General features: G+C 40.8%; 1 protein-coding gene across 1 annotated transcript in view; it reads right to left on the bottom strand.

Moving 5' to 3' along the window:
- The window catches only part of GLIS1 (GLIS family zinc finger 1), a 108,108-nt gene extending 93,059 nt beyond the window's left edge, over positions 1-15,049 (bottom strand). The window contains exons 1-2 of the mRNA XM_008945098.1: positions 14,898-15,049; positions 7,565-8,666 (exon numbers count right to left, since the gene is read on the bottom strand). Coding sequence (XP_008943346.1) covers positions 7,565-8,666; positions 14,898-15,049 — 1,254 coding nt within the window. The remainder of the gene's footprint in view (positions 1-7,564; positions 8,667-14,897) is intronic.
- Positions 15,050-16,895: the final 1,846 nt, after the last annotated feature.

The raw sequence follows: 16,895 nt of genomic DNA, 5'->3' as shown, positions 1-16,895 counted from the left end.
GGATCTGTTATGTTATTTGCCTTAATCCCTGTGATTATTCACTCTCACTGTGCTCCAGAGAGATTTATTTCATTGTACTTGTGAGGAAATGGAGATCTAATGTCGAAATTGCCAGAAGTGCACATGACAGTGCATGGTTTGTCTTGGGAGAAAGAGGACCTCAGCTTCAGAAGTGCCCTATTAGAGCAGGACACCTCCAAAATGAAGCTATCCAAATCCAGGTGCCTGCTTTTGAAAATTTTGCTCACTGTGAGTTGTCAAGTGCCAGAAGGTCAAGTTTTGATATACTTAGTTTAAACAGCACATTATTTTTTTACTAGGCCCACTGGACTACTTGCTAAACAAGTGAGTGAAGGATTCAGAGTCTGGTCCCTTGTGAAGCCCAAGCTGATATAAACACCCTGCGCTGTGGAATGATGGCTTTTTATTTCTCATCCAATTGTTAAAGTCTAACTGTTACTGGTTTGCCCCGAAGTAACAAACAAATGCATCACATTTGGAACTGAGATCCAACTGCATAAATTACTATATAAAGTTTTTAATGTGCACTAAATTCCTCTTTCTCCCCTGAGACTATACTATGCAGACTCCGCTGCCTGCAAATGCAGATTAACATTTTTATTAAATGACATATGTTATACTAATATAGAGTATTAAAATGTATTGGTCTAATAAGAAACATTAATGAGTATATCGTTGGCACATTTTTTTAACTATATTTAATTTTACTGCTTTTTAATTTGACTGGTCCTTCTGCCAGGTGATTTGAACTGTTTTTCCTTCTTGAGGTTAATTGCTGTTCAGAAAGGCTAAATCACTGAGAGTTCAGAACAATTCCATGCCATGTTTAATAATCCCCACAGAACATATACACAGAAATAAAATAAAGCCAAGTACTTAACCTCAAGAACACAATCACAAAGACTTTGTTTAACATTTTAGAACTGTCATCTCTCTGCCTTCTAAATGACAAGATTAATAATATTCAGGAGCAAATATTTTTTTTTTTAAATGAAACTTCAGGGGGAAAAAAATATTCTCTCACTGATCCTGGATATCAGATAAATGCAAACTGCCTTCAAATCACTGAACACAACCTTCTTTTGGAGACAACTCACCCTGCTAAAAAGATGCTGGACCATACAGAATTATAGTTCTAGGACCCGACTGCTGGACACATCCTTGAGGTACTCCTGAGGTGTATTAAGATATTCCTACAGGAAACAGGTAGCTCATAATTACATTTACTGCTGTGTAAAACTTACAACTAGAATGTAGAATGCATCTGAGTAGTTGAGGGTGTATCACTCGATCTTTACTACCGAGCAGATTCACACAGTGAAACTGATGGATGATTCACTCCCAGACAGGATGCATAGTGAGAAAGAAATCCTGTCACATTATTGCTACATGGGAAATAGTGAGCTACAGAAATCCGTGAGAGTTATTGCAAACTCAGTGCTTAGAGGCTGGAAAGCTTTCCCCTTTTTGCATCTTCAGATGTGATTATTTGATAGAATTCACTGATCTGCATGGCAAAGAAAGTGATCTCGTGGTGCAGCTGGAATGAATTGGGAGTTAACAGGCTGCTTGCAAGATTCCTTCAAAAGGTGATGCCCCATGAGAGGTTCATAGGTCTGTGCTGAGACTGGGATTTGAATAAATCTACAAGTGGAGTATCATCCAGAGCCAGGTCACAGCAGAGCTGGAAATAATTCCAAGTGTCTTAAAATGGGGAAGAATCAAAATCTACCTACTGAGTTTTGTGGGACAAGAGGATAAAGATAAAAAACATGGTATCGAGACGTCATTTTTGTGTGCAAACTGGGCAAAGGGGAAGGAAAGGAGCATAGCAGAATTTTTCCAAAAAGACCTGGGAGACATGCCTAGAAGTTTGTCTGGCAGCCAGACTTCGTAGGTCACAACTAATAAATTTCACTTTACTAAGCTGGGCATACTATAGCCTGTATTATTTGACAAAGAACATGAATGACTTGGCTTGGCGAGGAGGAATTCTGATACAACTACCTCTTGTATGTGCCACAACAGTGCCACGCAGCACAGTCACTGTGGAGAACCATTTCTAATACAAAAATGATACCTTCCTGTAAGAGGCTCTCTGCCAATCAGACCATTATCAGGTATTTTTCAAAAGCTCAGAGTGTTTAGCATTCTAAGAACTATCTGCTGCTTTGTAGGACAGCAGATCATTTTCTGCCTACTCAAATCACATTGCAGTTGGATTTGTGGTAAAAAAAACACATGTATTTCAGTAGCCAAATCAAAACACTGAAGAATGAAATGAGTCCAGGATGAGTTGAAATATAATGGTTTTGGGGGATGGTGTGGAGCTCTCCTGTAAACAGACAAGAGTTCAAATTCACCAACTGCCATTGGGCACGAGCTGACACAGTGCCAAGCCTAAAGCCATTTGCCAGCCTGCCCTCCAGTGCTGGGGCATGCTTCAACCCCTTTGTGCTGCCGGGTAATCTCCAGTGGGTTTTGTAGACAAACAAACATCGTAGTTTCACAAAACCACTGAACTGCTGTCTACTCCTCTAATCAGAGTGTTTTTAATGCTGCAGTTCCTTGACAGTATCAGGAAATGCCATCAGGGACCTAATAAAAAGAGAGATCTCTGGTGAGGCAGCTTTAATAGAAGGGATGTTCCCTACTATTGACTTCAAAGGGAAGAAAGTGAGGCTAAGATTATCGCTGCTTTTTTAAAGCACTCCTTTGGCATCAGTGCATGACACCCTCCACTCCAAAAGCTGAAAATACTTTCCAGACTTCCACAATGTTCTCCTGAGTCAGGCATGGAAACTTGTTTAGGTGAAGCAACTCAAAAGCATTTAAGCTGGTGCATGCAGACCTACTTTCCTCGCAGATGTGGGGTTGTCCCTTAGACTTATCTGTAGATGGAGCCTGTAGAGATCTCATTACTCACCATGCATTGCTAGACACAAGCTCCCCACTGACCGCAGCCAGTGTAATGCTCACTATCTCCTGAGGACAGATTCCACACTGGTTTCCCTAGCAGCAGAAGCAATAATACTGATCTGCTCAATAGGCCCCTTTCTCCTGTAATTGTAATAACCAGGTTGCTGCCCGTGAAGTGTGACAAAAGTAGCCAAACCTTCTGATGAATGTTTCCACAGGTTTATGACACGTCAAACCACCTGCGTCAGAAACGTACAGCAGAAACAACGGCAAGTTCAGCCCCATCACTATCTTTTAATTCATCTCTCCAAAAATCTGTTTCACAGGTAAACTGCAGGTGGTTAGTTTGTGAGATGGAGTGATTTGAACACAAGATCTGTGCTGGAATGCTGGAATTGCTTAAAGATGCCTTTAGGCAAGTTACTTATCTCCTCAATGTCTCTATTTCCCCGTGTTTAATGCACTCCATATAGTGTCTCGCCCTCAGGGATTCTAAAGAAGTGACTATGAGCAGCAGAGGTGCTGAATTTCACTGTCTACAATTCAGCACCCAAAAATGCAGCACCCAAAATGCAGCACCCAAAAAATGCAATAGCATTAGGACTATTACCAAACTGAATATGTTGCACATATACAAGAAAACAAGATCCTGCTTCAAAGTCTTAACTATCTAGGCAAGAACACAAAGGGACAGACAAGTCTAGAAGATACTCAGGAGGCATTTGGTTTTTTGAAACACATGAACTAGAGATGTTAACAATGGCCATTATCACTGTCCATCCTCTTTCATGGATATCACATACATTATGATATCAAATTTCTATAAACACTAATTGCATATGAAGAAATTACATAAAGATAAATATATTTACCTTGATCACGTCTGTGAGGGCCTGCAACAGAGGTTCCCTGAGCCCATATGCATGCAGTGATGGGAACTTCATTTTCTACTCTTTATGAAGCCACAAGAGTGCAAGAGGGTAAACTAGTAAACCAAGTATGGATTTGTCCAAGTCAAACAATTCTAGACAGCTAAACGAGCAGCTCTATATTTACATTTCCAAGCAGAGGCTTAAACTGAGGATGCAATATCTGGAGATCAGCAGGGTTCTACCCACCAAAGTATTAGAAGAACTGAAAGACAGCAAAAGATGCAGCTATGAGAAACTTTTTTTTTTTTTTTTTAAATAAAAAACATTTAAGCTTGCTAATTTTTGCTGTCTCAGACAATCAAAATTCCAATTGTCTGGGACATCAAATCCAAAAAAGCATGAAATTAATCTTCAGAAGTTAAAGTCTTAAAGGCATTGCATCATTATTTTTGTTGGATATATTTTTGATTATAATGCAGATGAACCCCAAATTTAATAAAACTAAAATAACATGAGTTAAGTATGAAACATAACAGGATATTGCAAAGAGATTAGGTAGTTTCCTTTAGACTACTTGCAGAGCCCAAGGAAAAACCAAACCGAGGGACACAATGACGAGGAGGCACCGCTTAATTAGAATATTTAACAGAATATGAAAACAGAATACTCCTAGTACTGGTTTTGGCAATGAAACACAGCGAGTGGAATACAGACCCAAAACATCAGTAGTTCTCTACACCAGATACTGTTTTGCCTATCGACTGTCTGTAGTAAAGAAAGAAGCAGGCTAGCTAAATTTAAACCAGCTGTAATGATGAGAGTGTTACAGTTGGACTGAAGGAAGCTTACCTCATGAAAGTATTGTGGAAACTGCTGTTGGAAAGATAATAAAAGGATTAACTGCAGTTTTAGTGAACCATTTACTTTTCAATCAAAACGTCTCATGTATTTCCTGTTCTCAAGTAGCTTGAATTCCAAAATTCCTTTGTCTATTACAGTACATAGTAGCAAAGCCTGTCATAAGAAATTAATAATTTTACATGGAAAAGTACTTCTATGTATGAGGGCAGGGTGCTGCTCACTGTTAGCTCCTCCTGGAGAGTTCAATACCTAGTCAGCCAGTAATCATAAGAGAGAGGAACAAAATGAAGGGCTTAAAAAGAAAGTACAATGGGTAATTGTGAACAGTGAAAGAAAATCTCCACTACAAATACCAAGAGATGTAAAGTTACTTTAACAGGCCTACAGCAAAAATGAAACAAAATCTCAGACCTCTATAGACAGAGAATGATTTGCCTTCTTAATTTGCAGGAATAACAGCACAATTATTACCACATCAAAAGAAATGCCATCATTTAAAATGGCATGACATCACTGCATAATGAAACACTGCACAGCAACCCTTGTGTAAAGTGGAATGGAATCTGGTGGGCAAATAATCCCCACTTGATATTAATAACTTTAAGGAGCCGTGTTGCAGCTTTGGATTTTGCCCCTGCTAGATCAAGGTCTGTCCAGGGTAGAAAACTAAATTTGCCAAGAATTTTGCCAAGAATTTTGCCTATTTTTCACGTGTTCATTTGGATCCAGCTTTATTCCACACAGGATTGCAGGCTGTGACGTTTAATAGATAGATACCTCTGATCACAGTGGAAGGCTCTCATTCTAGGAATCAAAGAGTTAACTGCAAGTTGTGCAGTGTAAATCTCCCAGTTCTGATTGGGCTATTCCATGTATGGGGAGAACTACAATATGAGCTCAAATAAAACAGATCTTTATGTACTTATATGCCAAGGCATATTCATGTGTCATGAAGGCTGCCTGCAATAACAAATCCAAATGTTTTTCCAACCTATTCACAAGTTAAACCTAGAGATGTTACAAAAGCCATCTCTTTAGTAGAGATGAGCATAACTGAAAGGAGGAAATTTTTAGCATTTGCTAAGATATAACATGATTTAACGTCTCTGGTTTATCCAGTTTCCTGTAGGAATGGGAATGTAACATTAGAAATCTGCTATACAATACCTGTCAGATATGCATTTTGCAGAAAAAGACAGAAGTTCCCTCACCCATAGAGTCTACTGAACCTTTCAGCATCACAGTAAAGCCAATCAGGGTTTCATGTTTTAAGTATTGTTTTTAAAAAGTGTGAGATAAAAGCAGGAAGAAAACTGATCTCATTCCAGATGAGAAAAACACCAAAACCAAGAAGTAGGCTAAAATAAAATCCTTTACAGCTTGCTTACTTATCCTTTTGTTTGGAAAGAAACAACTAGCTTGCATTATCCTTTGATGATTTACAACCAAATAAAAGATATGCATAGGATGATAAATTCCTTTGTACTTTTACAAAATGCAACTGAGCTGCTTCTGGAAACGAGCAAGTCAGTTCTTTCTCTCAAAGGAAATAGAAACAGGTAAATCTTAGAGCATTTCCATTTTATCTTGAACACTTGGTGGTGTTCTTTAAATATCTGCATTGTTTCCAGTATTATTGCAGGGAATACCCACTGAATGGTGCAGACATTAAGAAAATGTTTTTCATTTATCCCGTGGAAATAGAATCAGGATGACCACTTACAGAGAAAATTCTTCTCTGTGAAACATTTTGAATACTGTTATTTTCTTCATTTGCCCCTCCAAAACCATTGCAGGCTTTTTGTTGAACAAATGAGAGTAAGCTTTTTATATAAACTTTTTCTTTCCTGTTCCTCTATAGGAAAGCTACAGCTTGCTATGGAAAAATTTGTCTTGATCTCACTTCCTTACAAGCATTTTCCATTATATCATCCGCTGATCAAAACAATAAACCAGACATACAGTCAAAAATTCTGCCTATCAAGAACCACAACCTGCTGCCATAAGCATTCCCTTTGTTTGTACTTGTGTGTGTGTGCACACACGTGAGCATGTGGGTGTCACAAGTAAGACTTTCCAAATTTCATGGTCCAATTTGGAAGCTTGTGTCAAACTTGTTTTGCTTCATCTGTTTCAGTCAGGGTCTTATATCATTGTTGTTGCAAACATGTGGAAAGCTTAATGGAAGTCATTAACTTTTATTTTAGTTTGGCCATATTGTCATCATGGTGGGCAGATGCAGAGATGGTGTTATTCCCAGGATCCTCTTTTTGGAACACTGATGTTGTTTACATCTTCTTGATCAGAAGAGAACAATGGTTTTTACTTATTTTTATAGTGCTGTTTTGCAAATTAAAAAAGCCCCTAACAACCTTTGAAAATGTAATTAAGGATACTCCCTTTATTCTTTTAACTGTTTAAAACCCTTAACGAGTTTCTTTCTCTTTTCTAAACTCCCATTTGAAACTTTTGCACTCACAACTCTATGGGTTATTGTTCAGCTGAAGGAATGAGAAGAATTTCATTAGATGTGTTTTATGTTTCTTGATTAAAAATGTCACCCGAGGCTCAGTGACTTTGTTTTACGTTAAGTGACTGCTGTGCGCTTTGATCATCACTTTATTAATGCTTTAATGACTATTAAAAAAAATAAAGCACTGTATTAAAAGTTAAGCTCTCATATAAGGAAACTGAATCCCTTTTCCGAGAACTGCAGTACTTCTCACTCAAACATTTCCTTCTAGATTAAGGTTTTCTCCAATTCCCCTTTAGCCTGCTGCAGACTAAGTTACAGGAAAGCACAGCAATTATAGTGGAATAAGACTGAAGAAAGAGCAAGGAAGAGGGCAGAGTAGCATGTTTCTATTCAAACAAATGTATTCCAGACTTACCATGCACTTGTTTGGTTTTTCTCCAGAATGAACCCTCATATGAATCAGCAGTTTGTAACGAGCATTGAAGGGTTTATATCGTCGGACACAGCCCGCCCAAAAGCAAGTAAAGTCCTCTCCTTTCCGCTGGTCAATGTGAGTCTTTTCTATGTGTCTGACCAGTTCGTCTTGCTGGTCGTACGTGGCACTGCAGTCAATCCACTGACAGACCTGTTTGCCATTGCTGAGGTCCTGCTCGTCCCCGTCGCTGGGCTGAAGGGACTTGGGAGACATGGAGGCGTGGAGGTGGGGCAGTGTCCCCTGAGCCTGGCTCAGCTGCTGGTGCAGGTGGTACGGGGGAGGCAGCCCCTGATGGTGTCGAAAAAGATCAGCAGCGGAGGAATAGTCGTCAGCTGGTTCTTGTTTTAAGAAACTCACCTTCTGGGTGCCGTGCGAGGTGTTTTGATGAGGAATGCTACCACCATTCATCATAAGGCTGAGGCTTCCATTCTCCTCCACTTGCTGCATTTGTATCTGCTCACAGTCACCTCTGTCACATTCGGCGGAAAGAGGTACAAGACATGCTGGAGGGGAGGGAATGCTGCAAGGGTTTCCAGGCTGAGAGCAAGACTGGGGCCGAGAGGATTTTTGAGCACTGTGATGACTGATCTCCACAGGATGAGAGGAAATGCCAGCTGAATTAGTTCGCAGTCCATTCACACAGGTGACCAGTGACGTCTGTGACGTGCGGATGATAGCTGTAATATCAATTCCTTCGGCGGAGGACGGCACAACGGAGATGCATCTCTTCTTCAGGTTGCTTGTCTGTAGCCTGGCCGAGTGCTGAGGGGTGCCAAGTGACAAAGGACCCAGGGAGGAGCTATGTTCATTATTAAACAAGTAGGATGAAAGTGAATTTGTAAAGCTATTATTCATTAGGTCTATTTCAGAATGCAGACTACCGGAGGCTCGCAGCTCCATCCCCTCTGTAATCCTCCTATGTGTGGCAGCCTCAGACAGAACCTTATAATCACTCGGGCATTCTTGTTTAATGTGCTGAGCCGGGTGACTTCCATTCAGGCATGGAGCAGCAGAATCTACTGAGTCTTGAAACCTGGGTGACCTGTAACACAGTTTTCATTAAGCATCACTAACTACCACAGGATTTACGATTTTTGTACAAGACACAACACTTGTTAAGCCCTGGGGAATGGAAGCACTTGCTCTCTGTCAAATATTGCCTAATGCAGCAATTACATCAAAAAAATCTGCAGTGCTTCCTCTACAACCCTTGTAAAGGCAGCATCATTTTACACAGGATTAATTTTACACACTGGGTTACGCACAGAACAGACAATCTCCCCTCCACTGCTACGGGCAGTTCATCAATCACAATCTAGGTTTTCAATGCATAATAGATTGGGCAAAACAATAGCTGAGAATGAAGTTGGAGAGCTTTGGGCATTTTTGAATTATTCAAATATCGGCATTTTCCTCAGAGCACACTGGGAAAATGCCTTGGCATTCTTGTTCACACAAATCAAAAAAGGCTAGCTGAGCTTTGCTTACATGTCAGAGAGATGCTTTCCCTCACTAAACTAAAAGAGGAGCAAGATCAGTGGGGAAAAAAAGGAATACAAAGAAAGAACAGTTCACTTTCAACCAGTTGGCCCAGAGTGGATGAGAGATTAGCTGAGTATTTACTTCTAAGAGGTCCACAAAAGATAACTTTAAAACGTTCACAACTGGTAGATTTAAACTGTCAGTCTGTGTATTCCCATTTTCATTTTTCCTATTAAACTCTACACGTGTCTGCAAGTCAAAAGATCGTTCTCCTGAAGCGATTTTTAATCTTTTTGATGTGTGCTGAATCCAGTCGCTGAGGGAGCAGGACCTTGAGGAACACCACACAGCCATTTCAGAAAGACTGCATTTAGGAAACATTCCCTCCTAACGTTTCCTTCTACGCAGTCAGCAATGGCTTTATGCCTTAGAATAAAACATTTTATCTTAGCTATAAACATTTACTGTGGATGAACCCAACTGTGTGTTTTTTCTTTGGATCAGTGGGTGTTCCTCACATATCCTTGAAGCATGAGAGGGCTTAACCTACGGCTTCATCATGCAGTGATGTGCCAGAGAGAGGAGAGGAAACAGTACATCTGTGTGCAGGAAAGCTGTACCTGAACTAATAAAACCTCCAGAGAGGTGCTCCGTGGATTTTATGCTGACATGTTCCACTTAAATTAATTTTATGCTTTTTTTGATGCTTGCACCACAAAAGCTGAAGAAAATCCGACCATTTGGCAACTTGTGTGACACCACAGTTATGGCAAATCTGACATGTTTTAAAGCATGAAGCATACGTGCATAAGGTATTTTGAACTTATATAGACATTAAACTGCAAAGCTGCTGAATAAACTGCATTTGGTTTATGACTTAGATTGTTTTATTACTATTATGTCCATTAATCCACCACTAACATTAAGATGGGAAGCTGGATGACTTCTAACACTTCCTTAGTAACAGCTCTCGAAGAGCTACCAGTTAGAAAAAACCAAGACAGCATCAGAAAGCTTAAAAAATACTTCATTGCCATGAAATTAAGGTTGTCAAAAAACACCACCTGTCTAAAGGCACACAACTGTCAACACTGCATTCACTAGTGACAGGTTTCTAAGCTCCAACAGTTTGCAGCCAGTACGACTCGATATGAAAAAACTCTTTAAGGTCACGAGGGAAGTGCAACTCCCCACCATTCATTGCTAGAGAACAATCAGATCTTGATTGTTCTCAGCAGAAGTTTAAAAACATTACGCTTCAAAATTTTAGAGGTTTCCATAATCCATTAGTTACAATTTCTCCCTTTAGGTTTACACAGTTGGTCTCAGGGCAAACTTAAAGCACCTTGTTTTGCAGATGGCAAATTAAAACAAAACCAAACCAAACCCCAACAAACCCAACAGTATTCATGCATTATTCTTTAACATTTACAGAACCATGTGTCTGTAAAATATGTGGCATAGGCATACATAAAAGACTTTTATTGCACAGATTTGGGAAACCCTGCCCTGTTTGCTCGTACTTTCATTGCTCAGTAGAAAGCGTGCTGTTTTACACACATTCTGAGAGCAGTTTTACAGCATACCATGCCAGGCACAATATTTCCTATTACTCATTTTCTTCTGTACAAGAACTCTTTTAAATAATTCAGTTTGTATCATAATTCAGTGGTCCCAAAGCCTCGGGCTAAAGTAAACACAACATGTTTCTTATATCATATAAAGCTAACCCAAGCCTTACATTTCAGCCTGTGATAATTGGTGTCCTATTATTAAGCTTTATGTATAGCTCCCATCTTGCCAGAAATCCATAAGAGGACCTCAAGCTGGAGTCAGTGCAGAGTACCTGCAGGACAGATATAAACATCCTTGTCCTGAGCAACATCAGGTTCCCAAAACTCCCAGCACCATCAATCTGCGTTTCCAGCATGAGATCTTCCTCAGAGTCAGGACTGTATTGCTGTGATGCTGTTGTCCAGAATATGAGACACACAGAAGAGGGGAGTTTTGAACCAAAAGGCAAGCTGGAATACCTTATTTCAGAAGCAAATGAGGTGAAGGCACTGAACTCGTGCTTCCTGTTGCCACAGCCTTGTCTCATCCATGCTCTGCCTACAGAATGATAAGCACAGGCTGCTTGTGCAGATCAGAAGCAAGTCTTTTCTGGGAGTTCCAGTCCCCTCTGTAGCACTGTATGTTTAAGTCCATTATACAGCCTGTGTTAGTGAAGTCTGCTGGGACAACCTGGCATTCTTTCAATTTCCCGATGTTTGAGTGTCGGGGTATTTAATGCCAAGGTTGCATTAACGCAGAGTTTCCATACTCCTGGCAGGATTTTTGCCATCATTTTAGGGAAAGCCCTGCTCGTTCCTCACAGCCCTGGGGATGGGAGGAGAAGAGGCAGAGAAACAGAACTGATAGGTGCCTGGCATGGAGCTTGCTGGGTGGCTCCTCTCATACCCATTGACTACTTGCTCCTGTAATGACATCTTGCTGTTAGCAGCCAGGGATCAAGTTCCATGCCTGGTACACACAGGCTGGACGTAAGGATTTCATCATCTCTGGACAGCAGTGCAACATAAATGCATAGGAAACAAACAGCCAAGAGGAGAGCAAGAGGGACAAAGGACAGCAGGACAGCGTCTGGAGGCGTAGATCAGCACGAGCAGATCTGGGGAGCTTCCAGATGAGCAACCCTAGAAGGGAGTGGGGTCAGCAGGAGAACGTGCCCCACAAACCTCTCTTCACAGGGAGCATCCACATACCAGGGATGGACAGTCAGAGCAAACAGAATTGCTGCTTAAGCACACGAGAGCTGAGCGTAAGGCCTTTGCAGGGTAAGAGCAGCCTCTCAGAGGACACCGAGGAGGCATTTCCAAAGAGACTCCCTTACGTGATAATTGGAGGCAGAGCACGAGGCCAGTAGCACCGTGCCAGAACTGCCGTTCTGCCCTCAAAGGAAAAGATGAGTGTATCTGACATCTCCAGATTACTTGCAAAACAAACACGCCTTCAGCTGCCACTGTAAATGTCCTATCAGTGATAACTGACAGCTTTCAGAAGCTGGAGGGAATTTTTCTGCGGCACATCCAGGGACCCTCAGCAACACCCTGATGTCCTCCCCGGGTTTTATACGCCGAGCACTGCGTGCAGAGTGGGTGGGTTTGCTGTGGCTGATAATGGATTGTTTGACAGAAAGCCAACATTATCTGTGTGCTGACTCCAGTTGTGGCAAGGAAGGTATTAGGACATTTCCAGTCCAACACACGCTGCGTTCATAGATAGCGTGAAGCAGCAATTATGTTGCACAACTTAAAAGCTATTAACTGAGTGGGGAAAAGGGGTCAGGAGAAGAAGGATCTCAAATCTTGGATTAAGGCAGTCATCCCTAGAATACGGTTCCTTAGAGAAAATGATTGCAGGAGAATCTGAAACGGATAACAAGTTCCAGTGCGCTGAGGGCAAAAAAGACAAAGCCAATCATAACCCCAAATCCTGAGGGACATTTTGGGTTGCCAGGGGAGGTGCTCTCTGGTTTGTTTGGGTTTTCTTTGGACATTCCATATCCTAGAAATGCAGAGTAGTTCAACCCAGTGAGACTGAATTTTTATCTCCCTTTATTTCTGTGCTGGTCACTAGAGCTGGAAAGAAAAAAAAAAAAACAGTTTTCACTGATTTCTGTGTGCTCGGATATCTGTCTATTCCAGCCCAATTTCTCCCATCTATTTTGACTCTTCTCATCTAACAAAGGCTGAAATCTGGGGATGAACAGACCACCCTTGGCTTCCATTGACTTCACTGGAACTTGATGGGCTTTCACTCCCACCTCAGCTATATTCTCTTTTTTTCATATCTTCGGGCAGAAAATGTGGTTTCTGCTACTTGCTTGTCGAGAACCTTTAGCATTGCAAATGCTATGAACAAAAAGCATCCCAGCTGCTGTCCACCTCTCACGTGCCAAGGTTTTGTCTCTGTACCAGCTGTCTCGTGAGTAGCAGAGTGACAAAATTAAGCAGTGTCTCCATGAGGTTTATAGAGCAGAGCTGGGTATTGACTTCACGTTGCAAATTCCATGCAGATAAAACCAGTATTAGCCAGGTGGACATACAAGCAAACCATGACCAGCGAGACACACAAACAGCCTTTAAAGGAATAGAAGGGTCCTTCAAGTTATTCTCCAAACATTTCCAACCTGTTGCTTAGAAGCAGCAGAGGCTCAAGGCTTTTGACCACGCAACAAAGCAAAGGCGAGGGAATCAGGCCTATCACCTGCTACTTTCTCATGTTATGCAGCAGACAACCCTTTATGTTGTTCTGGGAATCCTCTTCCAAATGGGGGCTGGAAGGGGTTCAGATTTCTGAGGGTGGGTACTGTGATGCCCGGTATACAGGTATCTGTCATTTCCTCATTATAGATTTTACAAAAAGGTTCAAAAAGATCTAAGCAGGGTACTCTCTTCCTCCCTTTGTTTGCTCCTGCCCTAATTATCTTTGTTTCATACTTGTCTTCACTGAAAGAACAAAAAAAAGTTTGATCACTGCCCATCCCACATAAAGAAGCCAGGAGGGAACAGACTTAAATCCAGTTGCAATGGCATCGACAAATCTTCGTGGTGATAGCAGAATCTTCTGTCATGTGGCATGGATATTATTTGTCCTTTTCAAACAAACAAGCAAACAAACAGACAACTCTTTCCACTTGGCTGCTATATTGCTGTGCCTCCTCCTCCTCCTGAAAACACAGATGTTCTGACTCCATCAGTATATGGAAAAGGGGAAATAAGGCATAAAGATGTAGAATAAAATGAGAAACGGTCATATTTCCAAGATCAAGCTATAGGACATACTTCCTGTTGCTGGGACTACAGAAATTTGGGCTTGATAGTTCTGTGCACAGAATGCCAATTATTCCAAGTATCTAAGATAAAGGCTGCAACTTTTTTGAGGTTTTTCTTTTCTACAGCTCTTCAAAAAGGTCAAGATTATTCTGTATTATATGTCCTGCCAAAAACAGTGCAATTAAAATAGATGGACAGATTTTAATTTGTAGCAGGCTTCTATTCACAATGGATGTCTGTTTAGGGTACTTGTTTAAAATCTGGTAATGTTAAATTTGTAACAACAACAAAAAAATAATGGAGTTCTGTGTTTTTATACAATTAATTTATAGCAAATGTTTAAATAGATTCTGTTCATAGCATATCCAACTACAGTGTATATATCAAAACCAGAGACCAAATTTTCACATTAAGGCCTTAAAAGCAAATACCAAGGATGTGGCTGTATGAGAACATTGAAAATACTACATTAAAGGATATGCTGTTGAAATAAAAGTGGCATTGGCTTCCTGTAGGTTTGATGGTGGCATGCCAAGCTGCCATATGGGAGACATTGATTTGGGAGTATCATCCCTGCCTTCCAGCCTGCAATTTGGACACAACATGACATTGGGGTGGAGTTTGACCCTACTTAAGACCCTAGCAAAGCTCTCATTGACTCTTGAGCATGATGGAAGAGCCCTCACAGAGAAGCTGCATCTAAATGCAGGCTGCATATACAGTGACTCCTCCTGGCACTACCCTGGACAGCCGTCTGTGCAAACATGCATGTCCCTGCAGTGTGAGCCTCCAAATGAGCAGTGTAATCAGCACCCAAAGGACCTCCCAAACGATAAAAGCCAAAAATACCCTTCCAAACGTAGCATCCCACAGGTGCTACTGGGGAAATGGTTCCACCAGAGAAGCCCTCCAGAAACGCAAAGAGTATCAAGAGCTAGAACTGGCAGTGATACCTTATATCCGAGTGTGTCAAGTTGAGCTGACCAACGTGCAGCAGCCTCTCACAGGACAGTGGGTGCTCTCGCATGAGGGAGTTTCCTGTGTGAATGAACAGACCTTGCCTGCAGACAGGTACTGAGCTACTTGTCATCTCCGTGTCCATCATGTTCTTCTTCTCAGAGATCAAATTGCAATGATTGTAGCCACCATTCACTGTAAAGAAAATATTAAAAAAATCATAAGCCTTTGACTAAGAACCCTCTACGCTGACTACTGCTTTGTATGCTCATCTCGGATCTCCTTGCAAAATTCTTGTCAATGACACTGCATTGGAAAGGGAAGGTTTCACAAGGAAGCAAAAATTAATTGCAAAGAGATTTGGATCTGTGAGCTATGATGGTTTATTTCTCATGTTAAGTTTTGTGGCTCTTTCACGTTTCATGAACTAACTCAAAAGAACTTAGTCTGATAGCTTCCTTTCTTTCTGTGTATTTTTATGACAGAGTCTTGCCTGTGTTAGATATTGAAGAGAGACGTTTCAGAGTCTCTTTATTTTCAGGGAGAGAAGCTCTCTGAAAACACTGACGTAAGTCAAGTTTTTCATTGCAGACAGTATTGCTGTGATTATGACTTTAGATGGGCATGTTTCTACTTTACTGTCAGGTCAACAGTGTGAAAAAAATTGTAATTGATTTTATTTCGATGTGTACATTTAACTGTATTTTCCAAGTAAGTTATTATTATGAATGTTAATACTGATAATATATTCTGCTCTGGTAAATATGACGTTTTACCAGACTTGGAAAAACAGATTAGAGGTATAGCAATATTCTTCAGAAATATATGTAGCTATATATGTGTATTTATATGATCAGAACTTATGATCTAGCTAAACAGAGAGGAGAAAGAGGGAATTGAGAATTTAGATTGCAGTGGTCAAACACTTGCTACTGCAGTTCATGTAAAGCATATTACATGGGTTCTTCACCTCTAATGAACTAGTCAAATACTCCTAGTGAGCATGTATAAAAGTATTTGTAAGAAATTTAGCCTTCAGAGCCTAGCCAAAAAAAAAGTCACAATAGCTATTTACCATCCTTTTCTCTATCGTACGTGAATCATGTTTTTAAAATACTAGATCTTCCTCTAATGTGTGGGGGTTTTTTTTCACGGAGACAAAACATAATGATGTCAGATACTAATGGCAAGCATATTTCTGTAGTTTTTATACAGAGCCCAGTAAGCAACTCCTTCACCCTTGTACCCAACACTCATGATGATGGTACTACAGAGCCTGACTGCATTTTAGCTAGTCCTCTCCCCACAGAGGCACTGAGAGTTGTGCTCTGAGGAAGAAAACAAGTGTTGCAGTCAAAGGGACAAAAAGAAAAAGCCTGTGCACAATTTCATGCAAATCACCAATTCCCACAAACATCCAGGTTTGTCCTTTACTAAGATGTTAGAAGGCATGATTAATCTCCCCATAGTTTTGCTGCCTCTGAATTTTATCCAGACAATGCCTACATGGGTCAGCCAGCCCGAAATGGGTGTCTAAGATGGGCTTATGATACTTCAGGACATTCTTTCCCTCTCTCCTGGACTGCAGAAGGTGCCTAAACAAGTAACTTACACCAAGTACCTGCTTTTAGACATCTGCAGCTGAGTGGAATGAATCCCTCTGAATAGTCATAGGACTTATATATTCATTACAAATAAGCTACTTTACACTGCTCTCAGGTCTGGTCCTCCTTCTACTGAAACCCACATTGAACCTACTTTTGACAGCACAACTTTTACCATTTCAACACTATAATCTGCAGTATTATCCAGAGCATGTATATATTGATATAGAGTTATAGAATGCTTTGGAATTGGTCTTTCTCCATCTTTCTTCTAGGCCCCCTTTAGATATTGAAAGGTCTCCCTGGTGCCTTTTCTTCTCCAGGCTGAACCACCCCAACTTTCTCAGCCTTTCTTCACAGGAGAGGTGCTCCAGCCCTCTGACAATTTTC

Source organism: Merops nubicus, unplaced genomic scaffold (assembly GCF_000691845.1).
Source record: "Merops nubicus isolate BGI_N331 unplaced genomic scaffold, ASM69184v1 scaffold5638, whole genome shotgun sequence".
Lineage (NCBI taxonomy): Eukaryota > Metazoa > Chordata > Aves > Coraciiformes > Meropidae > Merops > Merops nubicus.
Note: the sequence above shows the minus strand (reverse complement) of the source record. Positions and strands in the feature narration are given on the sequence as shown.